This window comes from Macrosteles quadrilineatus, unplaced genomic scaffold, assembly GCF_028750875.1.
Source record: "Macrosteles quadrilineatus isolate MER2022 unplaced genomic scaffold, UCM_ALF_1.0 Scaffold_3__2_contigs__length_128488019, whole genome shotgun sequence".
Classification (NCBI taxonomy): Eukaryota; Metazoa; Arthropoda; class Insecta; order Hemiptera; family Cicadellidae; genus Macrosteles; species Macrosteles quadrilineatus.
Window position 1 is genome coordinate 95,851,194 of NW_026542596.1, and position 20,991 is coordinate 95,872,184.

At 32.8% G+C, this 20,991-nt stretch overlaps 1 protein-coding gene across 1 annotated transcript; it reads left to right on the forward strand.

The window, feature by feature from the left end:
* Window positions 1–6,438: 6,438 nt before the first annotated feature.
* Window positions 6,439–7,602, forward strand: LOC128989385 (pickpocket protein 28-like). The gene has a single exon (XM_054411274.1). The coding sequence runs from the start codon at window positions 6,439–6,441 to the stop codon at window positions 7,600–7,602; it is 1,164 nt and encodes a 387-aa protein (XP_054267249.1).
* The last annotated feature ends 13,389 nt before the right edge of the window (window positions 7,603–20,991 follow it).

Sequence of the window (20,991 nt, forward strand, 5' to 3'; positions counted from 1 at the left end):
GATCCAGGTCTTACCATGAGACCTACGGTAATAGCTTATTCCATGGGATAATAATAATATATAATATAGGAAATTCGCTAATATTTAATTGAAAATCAATTCGGACAAATGAAAATTCGCTTAGTCGGCAGGTTTGCTGCGGTGGGGATATTTTAATTGTTAAATGAGTTAAAACGTCTAGGCTCCAACGACTCATAAGCGATAAGGCATTTAAATATCTAGTATCTAGCAAAATATCTAAATATCTAGCAAGTGAAACGATGCACAGTTTTAATTGATTAATGTCTCGAGCAGACTTCGCTGCCACCAATACTGTTGATGGGAGACCATTAGGTTTATTTGTCCGCAATCTTAACTCTTATTAGAGTGATAAAACCTCGTGCTCAGGAATGAAGTTATAACTTTGGGGAAAGCAATTCAGCAACTTTTAATGGCATAATAACTTGGAACAGCGTGCGTCTCATGTGAGGGTAATATTATATATGGCATTTTCTATATTAGACAGGAATTGACATTAAAATAACTTCAGGGAAAATACCAGTTACCCAATTTGTACGTTATTATTTAATCGTCTTAAAATTTAGTTTTGTTTAGTTTCTTCACTTATACACAAGAGGTGCCAAAGCACAAATGAAGGTAGCTAGAATAATAATTAAAAAATAAAATTCGTATATTCAATGGATCTTGAAAAACATCCTAAACCCTAAAATAGAAAAAGAAAATATATGTTTCAATCTACATCAGCTGCAATCTTTACATACTTTGCTTGCAGATTAGTCCCCCACATATCAAATCTACATATCAACTGTTATTGCTTAGTCAATAATCATATTTATATTATAAATGTGAAAGTTTGTGTGTTGTTTGATTGGGGTTCAATCACGCATTAACTACTGGTCGGATTGGGCTGAAATTTGGCATGATGATAGCTCACATTCCCGATAAACATTTAGGCCTATTCTTATCACAAAAATCCTTTAGGGCTCCGCTCCAGTGGTTCTGTAGTTTTCCATGTTAACCTTATGAGTATTAATATTTTTTAAATAATTAAATAATTTTGTCGTCTGTTAAAAAAAAAAAAAAGAAAAAAGTTGATTCTATGCTATTCAATAGCATTACAAAGTTATACGGTTTACCAACAGGGTGCAGCACTATTATTTTTTTGCAATTATTACAACCGCTAATTTGAATTAAGCAGCAACAAAAAGGTCTGATACACAATGCGAACTGTCAAAGTAGGATTGTTTTGGGGATTTTTTGTATTGTTTAGGTGAAGCGGTACAACATTATGGCTATGGTAGATCTGTAATAAGTTAATATAGTATACCGTAAATTTAAAGAAGCAAATTTTATCAAACTGTGTCCGCCCCCATTGCAAACGCAAAGCTTGAGTATAACAACTGTAATAAGCATTTTATACTTACTTGGCTTGAAGATGGCTTGAGATATTTTAACAAATTTTAAAGGTATTTTTACCTTATTAACTACACATTTATCCCAATTTTGAAATTTATATCCTTAAAAATGCTTAAGATATAAAATAATTAAAATAATCACAAACAGACAGACAGAAATCTAGGGATTTTAGACCCATACTTATATGGCATTTTATGATTGTCTTAGCCCAAGGAACAAGTCCACAAAATATGGCCAGACAATTTGGAAACACCCTGTATAGTTAGACTAACGGTCATTGTTACAACTGTAATAGTAAATATTATTGGCAAGAATTTTTCAAAGCTGCATACAAATCCATCTATATTACACCCCAACTTCATTATTAAAAATGAATGAAAATTTCTGTCCCGGTTAATAAGAAATCTTTCAATAAAATATGAAAATAATAAAACTAAAGACTAATAAAAATCTCTCTAAAAACAACTTTTTTATTCACTTTTATCAACAGAACAAGGTCCCTAAATAAATAGTTTCTGTTTTGACTGGACACCTTCTATTACCCTCTAAAGTGTCACTTGAAACTACAAATACAAATGTGTCCCAAGGGTAAGTGAGGAGTATAAAGTAGGGTTGTTCCTAAGTTGCGTCATCACTTTAGCGTTAGGTCGCATTAAAAACTCATCTTCCGTGTCCTCCGCAATGTCTTGCCCAAAGATGTCTTCTCGATCTTGGTTAAAAATAAATAGTTTTCTACAATTAAAAATATCAGACTTTCGTAGTTTAAATAACGCATAGGTTTTATAAAACCATCAAATTATTTTGATTTACAAATGTATGAGTATTTCACTGTTTATAATCAGTTTTGATCTAGGACAACAGCTGTTTATTAGAATCATTTAGTAAATCATGTGCAGAATTTTAAACAAATTTGGATGCACATAACAAGAGGAAACAAAAAGAGTTTTATCTAATGATTAATTTTGTAGGGGTAAATGAACTTACAATTAACATCTATGAGTTAATCCTTGGCCATAAGCTTGTAACAAATTGTAACAACTCGTACAAACTTAGAAGGATTCATCATTCTCGAAACTCCTTCGTCAAGGAATTCTTGTATGAAAGGAGTCCGAGAATGGAACGGAACACGAGAAGAGACCGGCCTAAGTTATTGGAAATAATATTGGCCCACAAATCTCTTTTGGATGCATTCAATTTCATCTTGAAATACAAGTACTTTTCTACCCAAAGTACATTTTAGTTAAATAATCTTAGTAACTTACTTGAGCTTATAGTGTTTTTCAAACTTGTTTTCCATACATGGTTCTTTTGGCAAAATTTAAAAGTACGCTGGGAGTAAGTATTTCCGTTGATCGTACGAATCGTAAATACATAAATTTTCTGATACATGTGGGCTAATATTTTTGCACACGGTCAACCTTTTTATTCACCCAAGCCAGCCTCTTTTATAATGGAATGGATTTCAGAAAATTGCTGAACCTTTTAAGATTTTGCAGACCACAAAAGGGTAGAAGACTAAAATTCTGTATAACGGAATGTACCATTTTAATAAGAGTTTAGATGGCTGACAAATAAACCAAATGGTCTCCCATCAACGTCATTGGTTGAAGCGAAGTTTGTTTCAGACATTAATTAATCACACTTTACAGTTTAACGTCTTCGTCTTGAAAAACTTAATTGTTCTTTTCTTCTTTCAATTATTTCCTCTTACTAGTTAGGGGAGAGCTTACTGTCTTCAACATATTTTATAATCCTTGTAGATAGTCAAAATTGAATCAGAATTAATTATAAATGCATGTAAAAATCTTGCAATAGGTTAAGTGTTCCCCATAATATTGAAACAGTTAAACTATACGATAAAGACTTTTCAAAATAAATACAACCCTTAAATTATACCAAAAAAAAGTTTTCAACAACTTAATCTCCTGTACAGGGGCTGCATGAATACAGTATATATTCAGTAGGCCTACCATCAATACCATATATATTCAGTGAAATAGTCATGTTAAGCTATCAATCATCATAGCTGTCATACTTTTTCGTAAGACTTACTTCAGCATAAATAGTTTTCAAACTAGAATGTTTAGACTTTAAACTATCTTGAAGGATGTCTAAACATTATTTGCATTTAATTATAGGCTACATTAATCAAGTAAAACTACTATTCTCACCTATTACCATTTCGATCCAATTCAGCCTGGCCTTTAAACTGCTATGTTAATTGAGAGCAATCCAGTCAACCTAGTATATTCACGATTTAATTACATACATGGTTGAAACCAATTTACAAATCAAAATATTATCCTAAATTCTAAGTCCTTGCAAATCCTAAGTTTTAAAAGAACTAAGGAACATTTACGACACTCAGTAGTTTTTCAATAAGAATTTTTAAATAGAAACCCCATTAACCGAGTAACTAGAAGTGGTTCTATTAACTCAGCAGAGGCAGACAGTTAGAGGTGATGTTCCTTGATCCTTTACAGTAACCCTTCAAGGATACGAGCTAAGTTGATCTGATGTAATCACATGAGAATTGCCTGACGCCATATCATACAGAGGGAATGTATCCACATAAACATTGGCTGTGTCAGCTACATTAGTTTTACATGGTTGATAACGTCGAATGAGTGAAAAAGTATGTAAATATATTTAGAGATTTTTTTATTGATCACATTATTTTTTGTAGATTCCAGTATGTTGCAAGGGTAAGCAAATCCGATTCCTAAGAATGCGAAGAAGTATCATTCTTAATCACTTAAATGAACTAAGCTCTAAGAGTAGGTACTAGACATTCCATCACCATGTTAAATTTGTAGCCATTATTTTTTTTATCAAAATCGTCGTAGTTAATGTGAGCCACCTACAGATTGCGCTGATCTAAATTACTAAGTTCTGTCAAATACACAAAATGTTTTACCAAGTCTGACCTATGATGAGCTATAGCAACTATTATGACCCATAAACCTGGTCAGCAAAAAATAAATAAAGTATAAAATAGAATTTTAGACACTAGCGCATTCTGTGACTGGCTCATACAACTACATTCTTTTTAGCGAATTTCCCTATAGGGAAGTAGCTATTACCGTAGGTGGCACGGTAAGACCTAGACCCGGGACCGATTGTCCCCAGAGGCCAAAAACACCATTCGTTCAAATTTTTATATATGTATATATATATATATATATATATATACTTATATATATATATATATATACGTCCGTGAACGCGATAACTTGAGTAATTTTTGTCCAATTTTGATGAAATTTGGTTTAAAGGTGTAAAGCGGGATAAACTTGAATGAGTTCGCGAACCAGCACGATCGGACCATGGGAACGGGGCTTTACGGGGGGTTTTATGGGGTAAAAATAGGTTTTTCTCACTTTTGACCCTCAAAACACAAAATTTCCCGATTTCTTTTTAGACCTTTTTAAAGAGCTTAAACAAACAAATAATTTAGTATATAAAAGTATTTTTGTTCGATTATTAGTAACGGAGAAAATTAAAAAAATTGTAAATTCAAAATTCCCATGTTATTCTTATGGAGAATATTGTCAAATGTTGTAGTTTGCTTGTTTATGGATATATTTTGATCAAACTTGGCAAATTTATTTATTTTGTACTAAGCTATCAATATTTTACTCAAAAACACACTTTATTAGTTTCCTTGTAGCAGCAAACCTAGGTACTCGTTAAACCTAATGTTATTAAAATATATTTAACTGAAAATAAATTCAGACAAATGGAAATTCGCTTAGTCGGCAGGTTTACTGCGGCGGGGGTATATTTAATAGAAAAATTGGCTACAGCTGGTCCATATAGATGGGAGGTCTACTTCAGTATTACAACTGAAAATAATTTATTCAGCGTTTTGAAAGATCGATAACATTCAAACAAATTAATCGAGTCTACATTTTCATACTTTAAAACATATATTTTTCATACTTTCTCACGATAATTACTTAAAACTGTCAGTTTTATCATACAAACATTGTAGAATAAAGTAAGAAGTTGTAAACTAGGGATTTTATTGTTAATTTACTAGTCTCTAGTTCGTTGTCAATCGTTAGTTGTAACCCAATTCATCAACAAACAACGAACAACACCAGCCAAATAAAGTAAATAACAGTTGTTACAACCGACCGTCGAGTATATCAAGATTTCAGGGTCATGCGATATTGAACAGTTTGCCTCAGTACCTATTATATCGTACAGTAGACCAGATGGATTAAGATCACCTAAATGATGATTACAATATGTTGTAACAATGGAGAAATGTTTGAGTTTAAGTTTGTTGCGTGACACAAAAAAACTCATTGTATATTTCTTACAGTTTCCTTGATTTTTTTGGCGGTGTACCAACCTGTGACTCCTGTGAGTTGACATTTATGAAACAGGAATTGATACATGTCAAGTTCAACTAAAGCAATGACGGAAAATGCCCAACTAAAAATTATCTCAACAAGACTTCACGCATTGGAAAAAGGCTTCATAAAACAGCAAGAACAAATTAAAAGGTTGACAGAAGAACAAAACAATGAAATCTATTTCACAAAGAACAAAGTATTACCAAAACAGTTTAGACTTGCAGAAATCGATGATTGTGTGAACAAACATGTAAGTAAACTTAGAAAAACAACTATATCAAATTGTAACGACGGTTTTAATCCTAACCGTACATTCAAGCAACTTAGAAAATATCCATTTCATAGTTATAAGCCTTCATGTTGTATGGCCGTACAGCAAAATAAAATTTACACTTTTTCATTCTTACTAGTAAACATTTTATCAATCGTTATAAGTTCAATATACATCCGAAACTCCTACAGCACATGGCAGTCCTCTCCTGTGGTTCAAGCACTTTCTAACAGTCAAGTACATTTTGAAAACATTTCATTCCCAGCTGTGACAATATGTTTTCCCAACAGGTTCAAGCAAGACTATGATTTAGATTTTGCTATTGAAAGATGCCTAAGACCTGCAATGAACCAAAGCAGTTTCACAACAAGTTGTGATTTCGATGAAATGGCGACTCTCGCTTTAGCCAACATCATGTGCCCCAAGTACGGATTTGATGATCCGTTGTTGGAAAAGCTTTTTGCCCACGTTCCTGGAGCGATAGAAGGAAATAAGTTTGATGTTTACATGGAATCTTTATTCCCTCCCTGTGAATTAGATGTCATAACCTTACAATTATCACACTCCAAGGAAGAGATGATTGAATATTCCAGATGTGACTCAAAGGTATTTCAACAATTCTTCTCGTTCAGTCAAAATCGGTTGTGCATGACCTTCAACAGCCTACCACATGTTCACATGTTCCGACCAAAGGTGGTAACCCCTTCAATTGTGGCGGGAAACCCGAGAAATGCAAGGTACACGGAATGGTCTTACGATAACATGATGGACTTTCGTGGTAGTTTAGATACTGTGCCTATTTACGGTCTAGAGGAAATCCTCCTTGTCGTTCACAAACAGGAAGAAACCCACCAAAATCTTTGTACCCATCTCAGCAAAGACGTCCCCTCCGTAATCATCCACAGCCCGAATGAAATTCCACTCTACTTTGACAATGAAATAGAACACATGCTTCGAAAAAACGTCAGATTCATGAAGATGTTTGATGTTGCAGTCGCTCCAAGAATTTCCCTCGCTCGTAGTGATCTTGCACAGTACTCACCTCGTGAACGTGGATGTTTGTTCGCCCACGAGAAGAACCTGCACCTGTTTAAATCCTACACAAAGAGAAACTGTGAGTTGGAATGCATTGTGGAACTATATTTGATGTCGTGTGGCTGCGTGCCCTACTTCTACCCTAGACATAATGATTCAGTGAAGGTGTGTCTTCATCCTTGTAGTAGACCCAAGTACAAATGTGATTGTCTACCAGATTGCAACTACCTTACTTACGACCTTATTACCCAAGAGACCCCAGGACCTCTGATGGAGGAAACCAACTCGACTCCTCGCGCTTACATTCAGGTGATGATGCGGGGGAAGACTTTCTACACCACTATCAGATACAGCATCACCAGCTTCGCTGAGTTCCTCGCTTACAGTCTTGGAGTTCTCGGAGTCTTTCTCGGTTTCAGTGTTACATGTATGTGGAGATTGTTATACTTTGGAGCTGTAAACATTATGAGAACCATCAAAGCTTACTGTACTAAAGAAATATTTCCTGTACCATAGGGACTTAATGTTTTTAGTTGTGTAAGTCGATGTTTTGTTTGTGTTCATTTAATATGACACATTTCAATTTGAACTCTAAATTCATTAACCCTCGCTTTCACTCTCTAAAAACGAGAAACTACCCAATAGTCCTTACAAGGGTTTAGGTCGTAGTAATAAAGTGTCCCAATTAAAAGAAACATTAACTTGAACATCATTGTAAAGTTAATTTAAAATTTTTCTTGCTACTTATCATAAATTCAATAAAATTTTGAATGCTTCAATTTCCCAGTTGTTCACGGTAGATATCAACAACACAGCACAACACTTGGTATTCAGCGTGGAGAGCCGATTATTCCAAGTGGAGTGCACGTCCCATGCAGCTGGCCCTACAGTGAAATATAGTGCGATATGGTCTATGTTGTAGTGCACTCGCGGTGGATTTAATGTTTTATCTAGTTTGGGTGTGGTAACCAACTGAATTTATTACATGATTAGAGAGTGCTGTAGAGAGTGGACTTAAAAATGATAGTATCAATTTTTCATCCTTTCAGAACTTACTGTTTGTACTGAAACTATTTGTACACCAAGATGCTTTTCAAATTCAATTCAAATATTAACTATGAAAGCTAGATAAAACTTACTTAGCACGAAGAAGAGTTTTACATATAGAATGGATTCGTATTAATTCATCAATAACAGGTTGTTAGCTTAAAAAAAATACTAAGTTTAATTTTGAATTATAGTAAAGATTTACTGGTGGATTTTTCATCGTGTAAGTCATACTGCTAGTAATATGCTCACTTCAGAATAGTTTGAATTTACATTAAATAGGAAAATCATTTTTAACAGTCAATAATTAGTTAAGTGTCCTTGACAGGTTGTTTAGAATTGTTTAACACGTTATCTCCCATTCGTCACACTCCTCTGTAGGCATGGTTTAGAACCAAGTGTAAAACCACCTGCAGAGTCTGTTAAACGTCATACTGTTTTCATCTGTGATTTATAAGTAATCAAACACTTCAAGCACCACAATGAAGATATTATGATTTTATCCAAAGGGTAATGACAAACCCTTGTTTCAAGTTGAAATGATGCTTTAAAACAAAACCATTTGTGTTATTAAAGAGTGTATTTAAAGAGGCTTAAGAATTTCACTCACTATATTTTGTTTTAATTTGTGTGAGCTATTTCACTTTCGGATTTCTAAATGAACCATCACATTTGGCTGAACTTGTGGGTAATAGATCTGCAAACCTTTTGAAGCCCTAGTAATTGTAATAAAATCTTCCCTTTTGAGTTTATTTTATGTTTAATGCATTCATATAAATAAGAAACCCTACCTAAGTCATTTTGCACCAAGATAATCCTTGAATGTTCAAAATGGTCGCGAAGAAAGGAGGCCCTGTTGAAGGTTTACGCCGCTTGAATGCATAATGTGTTTACTAACAATATTAAAATATGGGGTGATAATACGAAGGGGGATGGACATAACATCTTGGGCTGGCAGACAATGTTTGTTAGTGTCGCGACCAACCGGCGCTGTCCTGTGTACAGAGAGAGCATTGTAAACACTTACAAACGCACACAACACAAACACTATGCGTTAATGATATAGAAAAATCATACAAAAACTGTCCCAGAAACACACTACATACACATAAATATTTTATGGGTTTACATTAGAAAAACTATTTTTATTTTTGCACACTGCATATAATTTTGTAGCAGTTAGACTATACCTTAACGGATTTTATTCAAAGCACTTGAATATTTAGGGAGTTCTCAAAAGATTAACACCTAACTGGGTATTAGTATGAGGGTATTAGTATGAGTATATGATACGAGTATAGTATGACTATGGGTATGAGTGTATTCAAACTGGGAGTGAGAATCTCACTAACGTTTTTGGACCATCTACAATAAACACAACCACCTTCTTTTCTATATAGGGTAACTGTTAGAGAAACTTGAAAATCGCTTTTCATTGTATACTACCAAACTGTCACATCATTAATGTTTAGAACTATTTGCATTTGCAATTGGTAAATATATTTTGCTTTTGACAGGAACCTCGATAAAATCCAATTCACAATTCGTATAAAGTGCGAAAATATTTCCCAATACTCCACTATGACGTTTTTCATAGCTCCTTGACAATTAAACTTCTTGATACAATCATATGAACACCCATTGCTTGGATATTTACTAGTTACCTAATTGAAGAGTTGGCATAATTAGTTATTATATCCATTCAAAATAATTCGAAGAGAGGAAATATCACTTTGAAGTACCATATTAATGTGTGGTCTAGTACATGAACACCATAATTACGCATCCATAGTCACCAATAATGGTCTCAGTGGTCCCTGCAGTTGTGGTTCATCATTATAGGTTCTGTGGTTTTGGCGAGACTCCCTTAACTGAAGGAGCGAAACCACTTCAAAGACCATAGGTTGGCTAATGTCGATTGAAGATAATTGATGTTTCTTGTATTATTCTTACTGATAAAATATTCCATCTTACTTGTCATTAGACATCTTGATTTATATTATACAAATATATTGAAATTAAATTGTAATACATGATACAACTTCTTAAGAATCGAACTAAAGCATGGGTAGTTTTAGATTAATGAATTGAGGTCATTCTCTAAAATTTGGTCATAAAAATAACGTACCTGCATAACCTTGGCATGTAAATAAAACTAAAATACAATAAAGTATTTTACAGATTATTTGCTTTCGTTTTTATTTAGGAAGAATTTCAATTAAAATTTTGGGTAGGAAATTCGTGGAATATTTTCTAAACAAGATTATTTTTAATTTTGATAATGTCTGCTAGAAAATCCACCATGCAACTTGCACAGTTATTGAGGGAACCTTAACAAAAGTGAGTATAGTTATATAAAATGTATATAATCAGGGATATAACTAGGGTCTTCTTGCCTTAAAATAGATTTGCATATTGTGTTAATTTTTGGCATTTTCTCTAACCATGGCAAGTGGTTAAATATTCTTTTTTTAAATAAAAGATTGTTGAAATAAAAGTTTTAAGTTAAAGAGAGATTTAATGGTTATTAAAGAAGCTATTTTGATAGGAGATAAACACTTTCTTATGGAATGGACCAAATTGTCTCAACCAAGTAAGCATGTATTAAAATGTCACAAATATAATCTTTGTTTATTGGTGCTTTATGTCACTATATTGAGCCTCATTTCATGTTAGAAAAGTATAAAGCAAGGGGGTTGTCTGTTATAAGACCCCTCGCTCCATTTAGCCAACACCTGATCGTCTACGGAAATTAACAATTTAAATGCTAATGCGATTACGTATAAGGTGCGTGGATTGGCGTCATTAAGGATTTTCCTAATTTTTATCACCAGTTAGCAACAGTGTAAAAGAGTAATGATTTTTTTTGTTTGGTTGAATTAAAGAAAAACCCCAGTTTTATATTAAACAAAAACATCACATATGCCTAATTGCTAAACCATAATTACGCAACACTTTCAATATACTTTTCACCTCTTTTATACTTTTCAACACTTTCAATAAACTTTTCACCTCTTTTATCTTAATACTAGCTGTAACCCGCGGGCTTTGCCCCGTTTAACTTCTTAATTTTCAAGATGATCTCGTTCGCATGGCTCAATCACGTCCTGGTTGAAGTTCGTTCGCTACGCTCACTCACCTTTTGGTTGCAAATTACTAAAAGAAATAATAGTGCTGCACCCTGTTGGTAATCCTTGTAACTTTAATGCTATTGAACATCATAGAACAGAACCAACTTGTTTAATTGAAACAGCTGTTAAGATTCATTAATTCTATTTCTCATAAGGTTAACATAGGAAATTCCAGAGCCACTGAGGCGGAGCCCAGAGGTCGGAGGGTAAAATCCTTTCTTAGTAAGTGTCTACTACCCAAAAGGAAGATGCCTGCCAAGTTTCAGGTTCTTAGGTCTTATGGTTTCTGAGATTTCGTGATGAGTGAGTGAATGAATGAATGAATGAGTCAGTGGTATTTGAGCTTTATATATATATATAGATATGTACAGCAATTTAGTTATTTTTAGCATGTGTTTGGATTATTTCTCAGATAATTAACATACAAATTTTTTAGGTGAGCCGGTACAGTACAAGGATGAACTGTACTGATAAAAAGTAGTGGCAGGTTCCAGGATCCAAACCCACGAAATTGTTGCCTTAAGCCTGAAGTCCGTGACTACAGACTGAGCCACTAACATGTGTTTTAAAAATTTGAAATGTGTTCGACTGACCACGCATATATTGTCGAAAAAATATTATCTTAAATTTAACTGTAATTAATTGCAGGCAAACTAGAAGGTACATTTCAACTGGATACATTGTATGAAAAGACGATGGCGTCTCTGCAAGTTTGTTTTCTGACTTGTAACATCTGAATTTCCTTAAAACCCTTAGTTACATATGAGTGGGTAGTAAAAGTTAACTATTCATCCATTGCTAAGTGTATATTAGATGGTCGCCAGTTCGATTCGAGAAAGGCCAGAAGCTTTTAAATGGCTAAAAACTGGAGCCAGCTGTCCACCTAGGATCAATAAATTGGCTCCTCTTTTTGTCCTTTGTTCGTACTCAAACTTTTGAAAGCGTAATGGCAAAACCCATTATGTTAAACCGATGTAATCGTTTAAAAGATATATATTATGGGTTCATGCAAAATACATTCAACAGAAATGTATAACCTTATTTGTTCACGTTATGTTCTATACATCGTATTGCCCTATATAGCGTTGAAAGCACACAGACACAAATGACGGTGAGATAGAAGAATAATTTTCACCCTCCTCGCTTCCATCCCTACTACATAACTATCCTCCCCTCCTGTTGCATCACATGTTATTCTCATTCTCGCCCCATTACGAAAATAATATTTCACATACAACCAACCTTAATTCCACAGAAAGTGTATTCTATGTCTTTCACGCTTTTCTAACATATTTACTCTCAACGAATATTTTAGAGTACTTATTATACATTCTAAAATTTATGTTGCTAATTCTTTCTTAACAATCTAGATACCTTATGAGGAGGTCATTTACAGGGGGTGTACCTGTAGGGTTTGACTGTGGTGCACTGCATTAATAAAAGAATATTACCACGCCTATAATAATTGATTTTTTTATCAAAAATGCCATGATTAAATTTGACATATAGGTAATATATTATTCCTCGTAATGGGGTCAATGGTGAATGAGAACATTACAAGATAGTTTGTAAATTGAAATTGATCTCCACATTGTTTCTATACTTTTAGCTGTCATTTTGTTATTATATCTCAAAAGGTTCAAAATTAAAGGTGGAGTGGAAGTTATTTATGAGCCACACTGTATATCAAACATTATTATTTAAACATCTAAATGCATAATTTTTAAACAATGCAAATGAGAATATTTTTTTATATTTATGATGCCATCCATACGATTCTGTTTAAACGAGTGGCCATTGAATAGTTAAAAAAGAGCCCTGAATCGATGTTATAGACACTCATAGAATAGGTTTATTTTGATTCCAGGTTCGTTGCCTAAAATATTTTGTGAAATATTTGAGATAGATTAGCAAGTTGAATTGCCTGTGAAGTAATTAAATAATAAAAAACACTCCTACGTTATAATAATCTCTATATTACACTTTTAAGCCCCTATTTGAACGGCTTCTTGGTCCCCAAATAGAATATGACTATTAAATAAAACTATGCTGCGTAGATTAATTATTAATGAGATAATCAACCAACGCGTAGAGTATAATGATCCTTATGAGGTCATTATCGTTATAACTTGGTAATCATTATCCAGATTGTATAGTGTAATTGTGCATTAAGTTTAGTATTACACAATTACAATGTAAGGTGCAGTGTTGTATTCTGTAGTCATTAACTCTGCTATTACATAATGTGCACTTGCAATAATGGCTGAGCTAACGATATCATGAAGTTTCATGTGATAAAAAATAATAGTTTTTTTAGAATAATGTTTATACTGTTGCACCGGATGATAATAGTTAATATTTTCCTACAAAATTGATATTGTGGCGACGCACAAAAATCCCTGAATATTTTCATGTTTAGGGACACATGTTGGGGCTGAATTGCAGATAAAATAACAGCCATCTTCCAAAAATTATTAATTTAATTGTTTTGTAATTGTTCCGTTGTTTAGTATTATTTTATAATAATAAATGGTGCTTTGGAAATCGATTTTAATTAGATATACTGGTCACTAATTAAATTACTTCTTAGGCTCACGTGTTATTAAATTACCTGGAAGGGCAATAGAAAAATACGTCTAATAAAATTTGTAAATATATAATGACCCCTTTTACCACTGTTGACTCAAAAGACGGTAAATACATATTTTAAATTGATTGGAGTGGTTAATCGAAATCGGTCACCACTAACCATCTTTTATATGTCTTGTGAGTCAACAGGTTTGTATAAGTGTGAAAGTGTGAATATATTATTACAAGTGTTATTAGACTTCTGTAGTTTCAAGCTCAATTAATTGCAAACTGATTCAATTAAAATTACTTCAATTAGGTTAAAAGAGTAACCTTAGTAAGGTTCACTTTCCAATGGACTATATGAAATTCTTGGTTCCAAGTTATCAACATGTCGTCTAAGTGAGATTGACATCTCAACATTCTATAAATATCAATACTAGGTCGAACTAAATTGTTTGTTTCACGTACGACACAAAGAAGTTCACATCTGAGAATTCTTACACAACACGCAGCTTTAAAAGATATACTTCCATTAATTTGTTTAGCAGCACCACCATTTCATTAGCATTTAAATGGTTAGTTACCGTATACAGGTGTGTTTTAAATTGAACAACATACATTATGTCTAGACGTTTCAAATCGTAAATATAACATTTTCTTTCAAGCAGTAGGGCCTAGATATGTTTTCAAGAGTTTGCAACAATATGTTTACTTTAATAACGGAAAGGCAAATTGTTAGCTATCGGTAGCTAAACACTCAATACGTTTTTATATGATTTAAACAATATTTAAATTTAAATGAGTTTACGGTGGTATGTATTAAATTTTTTTTTAAGAACCATCATAGCCATTGCGTTCAACGTTTGGATTTAACCTAACCTAAAGGCGTGTTGTATAGTGTTTGAAAGACTAATCATGTTTATGCTTTATAGTAACTGTAGGAAAAATATAATGTGTACTGCGAGTGCAAAGTGCCTTTGCTGCACTAGTAAACATTTCTCTCCTATGCAGCAAAGTGCCACTTCATACACTAGTTACACAAATATCTACTACTCTAGTGTAGAAATGTAGATAAAGATAATATGTATAGGTAGTTATGTGATAGGCTCAAACAACGATGCTACTTTCACTTATGCAACCCAAGCTACACTTAAGTATTGTTTCTTATTCAGAAATCATTGCAATTATTAGATACATAGTTCAAACTTTACACGTGAAAATGGCCATCTAAATTGAAAAATCCTTATAGATTGTTTAATTTTAACGATTGTAGCAAATAAATAAATATATATATAAAGATTAAACATTAATAAACTTAGTACCCAAGTAAAATTATTTATTAAAATATTTACTGACTATAGTTTCGGCTCTAAGGCCATTTTCAAAGTAAACATTTACTTTGAAATTTTACTTGGGTACTAAGTTTATTAATGTTTAATCTTTATTTATATATAGTAGCCCTATTTTTCTATTTTTCATATATATATATTAGTATCTACATAAGCGAACCAAATCAATAATTGTGGGAAACCAACTTCATTTAATGTTACCGAGTGTTGGAAGGAGTATTACAAAACAGTTGACACTACAGTAAGTCTGGGAGAAGTGCGTATTTTTTTGGCTGGTGCATAAACACGGCATTCTCACTTTCCGTCACATTTAACAGTGACAAACAGTAACATTGTAGTTAATGCTATGTTAACTTTATACCGTTTTATATGGTGGCATTGTAATGTACATAAACCCAAAACAAACTATTGCATTGCTATCTTGGGCAAAATATGACGTAACATTTCTTCAACTACTCCATTTATATGAACACTATATGCTTACAATATATGCTTATACACGTGCTTCTAACATGTACCATCTTACATTTGTAAAAAAATATATAACTTTATAAATTTTAAATCAGCTGATAACGGTATACTTTTAACATGCATATTTGTTTTTTTTACCTACGAGCGTTTTTAAAGTAGACGTTTCGGTCCAGTTCTTTGAATTGAAAAGTTTCCCTAACAGCATTGTTTACTTTCGTAACAGCATAGTTTTACTCATAACAACACGGGTAACGAACCAATGAGGTTCAAGGATTGAGAGAAAAGAAAAAAAATTATAATATTCAAACTTCAACTAATCAGCTGTTCAGGCCAATTTAATTGTTGAGTTGTGCTATTAGTGATTGATACAATGTTTCGTTGCATCACTGTCAGTGGCAATGAGAGTTTATAAACGAAAACATAACCTCTCTTAGAAGTTAAGAGTAGTGATTTTTAATACATAATTAAAACACTGTCGTAGGTTTACGCAATCGTTGCGTAAACTACTATTAACTATTTATAGAATCCGTTTTAGAAACCAAAATGATCCTGTGCACTTATGCATGGAATATACTATTTCAATTTGACTCAAATTGTAATCATAAACTTAAACTAGCCTAAATGTGTTACACTAAAGTTGTGCCTTGCTTCACAACAGCATCTATAGTGGCAAAGTTCAATCGCATCTAGACGAATTTCCGCTTCAGCTGATCGAGTTACGTCTACATTAATCAGCTGGTTATAGCTCACCAAGTGACAATATCTCACAATTAATATTTCAGCTCGAAGATCTTAAGTAAAATGAGGGATTTAAAAATTTGCCAATATTTACATCGTCAATTTCGTGTAACAAAACTTTGGTGGTATTGAAGCAGGGTTTCTGGTTTCTGTCTTATACACAGTGATGATAGTATTATTGTGTCGTGTATGTATCAATGCATATTAAAACTAAATATAAAAAAGTATACAAAATATAATTCTGTATATGCAATTAGCGTGATATTACTTATAGCCAGATAGTATTGATATTATAGACAATACTACAAGATTGAAAATGATCATACATCGATGGTAAAATTTAAATTTAACATTTTTCACATTACTAATGGGATTTAATTATTCTTTCTGAAAACAGTTCAATATCAAGTAGATTTTAAAGTTGAGATTGTGTAAAATTAAGTGCAATTACTCCATTTTGGTATTGACGTTTTAACATAAAACCTTCAGTCAATGATGAAACTAAACTTTTGTCATGGTGGTGTAGTTTTGATAAAAACCTTTTTAAAGCAAACTTTGTCATGGAATATATCTAAGAAGCTACGATGGTCTTGTTCTATATCTAGCATTGATAAAGGATTTTAAGGACCCTGAGCGTTCTATTATTTAATGTCCAGTACTAATCAAACTAAACAACAAATATTGTTTTCCTACAGTCACCCGACAAAGTTGGCTTCCTTGCACTGATTATAGTACATAAAGCTGCTAATTGCTGCATTTACTTACATTTTCGCACCATATATACTTTGTCGCACGGTTTATACTTTGGTGCACACCAGTATTCTAACCAAACAACACAAAACAGTGTGGTTGTATTATGCACGAAATCCGTGTACACTTGGAAATAGGTTGGCAACACTTAAAGATACTGCTACTACGATCAGCTGATTGACTATAATTAACCTGTCATTTCGTGTTTATATTCTACTAGCTGTTACCCACGGGCTTCACCCCGTTTGACTTCATAAGTATTATATTTATAAACCATTGATTGGTCAAGTTAAGCTGAAATAAACAAAACATAATACATTTAAACAAACAAATAAAAAAGGTAATAAATTGAAAGAATAGCAAACAAATAAGTACAGCTGAGGTATTTTTAACATTAGGTATATGGAAAGTTCCCTTTGGAAAGCAATGGCAATTTATGAAATAATGGATGGTTTTGCACAAGGTTTCTCGTCATGACGAACATTTTAAGTATATGGTTTATGGGGGTGTGACTTGTAGTTTTATCAAAAGTTCATGGGTACTTTGGGCTTTTTATATGGATTTTCGTTCATCGCTTGGTTTTAACATAACCCAAAGTGTAGTATTTGAAAGAATAAAGATTATAAGTGGGCCTAACATGTTTCAGAATAATGAACTTAGTGATTGTTAATATATGTGTATACTAGAAGAAACATGTAACTGAAACTGCAAAACATGTTTCATTAAACCTGTTACCTGAAAAATCAAGGAAGAAGTATGTACGAGCATACGAACTGTTTTCTTCTTGGTGCGTAATAAGAAAGTTAAAAAGTTACTCATTTATTCTGTTTATACTGATTATTACTGTTTATACGTGTACTCTTGAAAATATGTAACACCATGTGAACATTTCTCTCGTACTAGTTACACAAATAACTATTTTATAGGGATACAATTTTTTATGTGTATTAAATCCTTTGTACTGCAATCAAAATAAATGTATCCACCTAATGTATACCCAATAGTTAGGATACGACAAAAATACCTTGGTAATTACTTCCATTTACAACCTAAAGATAATCTAATTAGACGAGAGTGTTTAATTCCGACACTCCGTAACACATTTGTTTACTACTTACGTCAATTTACGAGGATTTTAACCTTAAAATGAGATCCAAGTCAGTAATTTGCCTTTAGAGCTAGGGGGAGGGGGGGGACCTTCACCTCGTCTCGAGCAAATTTCCGCTCAGGTGATTGGATTACGTCTCTGCTAATCAGCTGATTTCAACTGATATCAGCTGGCGGCATTATCAGCTGCTACGTTGTACGCACACAACAATGTAAGAGAAATCTATATTCCACCTCAACTTTAAATATGGTTTAAAATATTATCGTTTGGAAAAATAATTATTAATTTTTTTCACGTTTATCATCGTGTTACCTATATAATACACTATATTTTTTGTCCTCACTAATTGGATAGAACAGATGGGTGTGAAAACATGGTAGAGATGTATAAATAATGGTCTTGTACTGTAGTTGCGCCATCAAAAGAGAAAAGAGGTACATTTACTCAGGTACATTAATACATTAATTCGAGGATGGAAAGAAAAAGGGTCACTTTAGGCTCGGGTAGTGAAATATAGTCTACTATTTTTACTTAGGGATTTACTGGAAATGGTATAATGAAAAGGAAGTCTCTAAACTTTGTATTTAGGTTAAGTTAATTGTTTTTTACTCCTCACTGCCATACGGAAAGAAAGTCATGCACTATGTTTGCCCAGATGTTTCTGTCGAATTGATATTCGACGCAACAGGATCGGGTTGAACTCTCACGAGACCGCAAGACATTTCGTGTTGAACCTCTTTACCTTATAAGTAAATTAAAATTTGGAAATATCTGAGGTAGAAGAGGAATCACTTTTACTCCGCTAAAACTTTGTTTGCATTCAAAAAATTGTCCCAAGCTGACACTGGTAAGTAATTGAAGTTCTTTTTGTGATTTGAATACTTACCTAAATAAATTGGTTAGTTAGAGTGAATATTTAACCCAGTTTCTGTTGATTCGTCAGGTTCTTTAAGTTTTATCAGGTGTGGAAAAACAAAACGGCAGGTAAGGCTAAAGGTTAAAGGCAGTGACTACAGCTTTGCCACAACATTTCCAGTTCACACTACATTTACCCGTGACAAACAGTATAGGATACGTTTACTGTGCCACGGAACTATTCGTTTTATAGGGGACACTAGAGAAATTAAATATATAATCAAAAATATTGAAATATACCACATTCATAACTTAGTAACGTCGATTGTTCGACTAAAATACTTCATATTACTTGTTGGAACTCATTTCCGTACATGTGATAAATAAGGTAATCATAATTTTCTGGAATATGTTATTTTCTACATCGATTAAGACCACTTGAAATTTTTGAAGAATGCATACGCGAAAAGTACAAAATTACAGTTTTACTGCTTTGTAAAATAGGTTTGTATTTACTTTGGTGTCGGACACTGCCAGTAGACGTGTTGTTGCAAGGTTTAAAGCTTGCGTTGAATATTCTGATCATTTATACCTTTTATCTTACACTTAAGTTCGTTTGATGTCAATCAAATGTCTTGACTAAATTTCCACTAAATGTGTTGTGTTTAAGATTATTTTAGTCAATTTAAGGACATTTGCAGAACGTGCGCTTTTATATTAATGAAATTTTCAAAGGGCAAACATCAGTTTTCAAATCGATTCTGTGGACGTAATTATTAGAAACTTAATTCATAAATAAAGTGCAGACACCAACACAGAAGGTAAAATAATAGTGACATGCTATAATCATCTAATCTATAAGAATAAATAAACATGTCCATCTAATTAGAATATATTTAAAAAATAAATAAAAAAAGACAATTAAGTTCAATAAATCACAATGAAAATAAATTTGGTCTTATTTCATTGTCTTGATCATTGCATCATTGTAATAATATATTACAATGATTTTACTTCAAAATAATAAATACACTTGAATCTTCTTTCCCCCTAAAATAATGTTAAGTAAAGGAAGTTTTTTCAATTACTAAAGCACCCAGCTCAACTTAAAATGTCTTTCGGTGATGTTCAAATCCGTATTTAGGAAGACAAATATATTTTTAAACAATGATAGGTTTTGCACATTTACAAGTTAAAGCTTCAAGATAACCTCTCAACAAATGGAGGATGAATAGCCTGGATTGGGACGATAAGTTAGTTTTTGTGTAAGATCGTGAGAAGGCAGTGACAAATGCATATGTAAAGTGGTAGACGCGGACGAACGATTCATCTCATTTTTTTGGTAAAGTGATGAAAGTTCCGTATTCAAAATAAAAACATACTTTATTCGTACTCTGTCTTCAGAATATATTTAGGTTAGCTAGCTAGATTTTAATTCCCAAATAAACTACAGAGATTCTTCACAGCTTGAAATAGCCCTATGAGTAGTTATAATGTTATATACAAAATTATATCTACTCAACTGTCTTTTGCATTCCCTTAAGAGGATTCGGTACTGAAAATGGTCAAATATCTGGGGGGGGGGGGGAATACTCCCAAAGGAGTGCCGAATCCCCTTAAGTGCATGATAAATGCTAACCTAACATACAAAACATTAAATACAATTAAATAACATATAAATAACATATAAACAACATATAAATAAGGTATTTATATGATTTCATCGCAGTCCGATAGTTAAGCTCTCCGTGTAACGTATATTTTAGAAGAATTCAATATTACAAAAATTTTAATATTTAGCACATTTTGTTTGAATTCAGATTTTTTCTATGATTAATTGAAGGTTTTGACTATTATAATTATTAACTATTATAAAGAATTGATA

Excerpts from the sequence above, each read along its gene's own strand:
- LOC128989385 (XM_054411274.1), top strand. The coding sequence starts at position 6,439 with ATGGCGACTCTCGCTTTAGCCAACATCATGTGCCCCAAGTACGGATTT.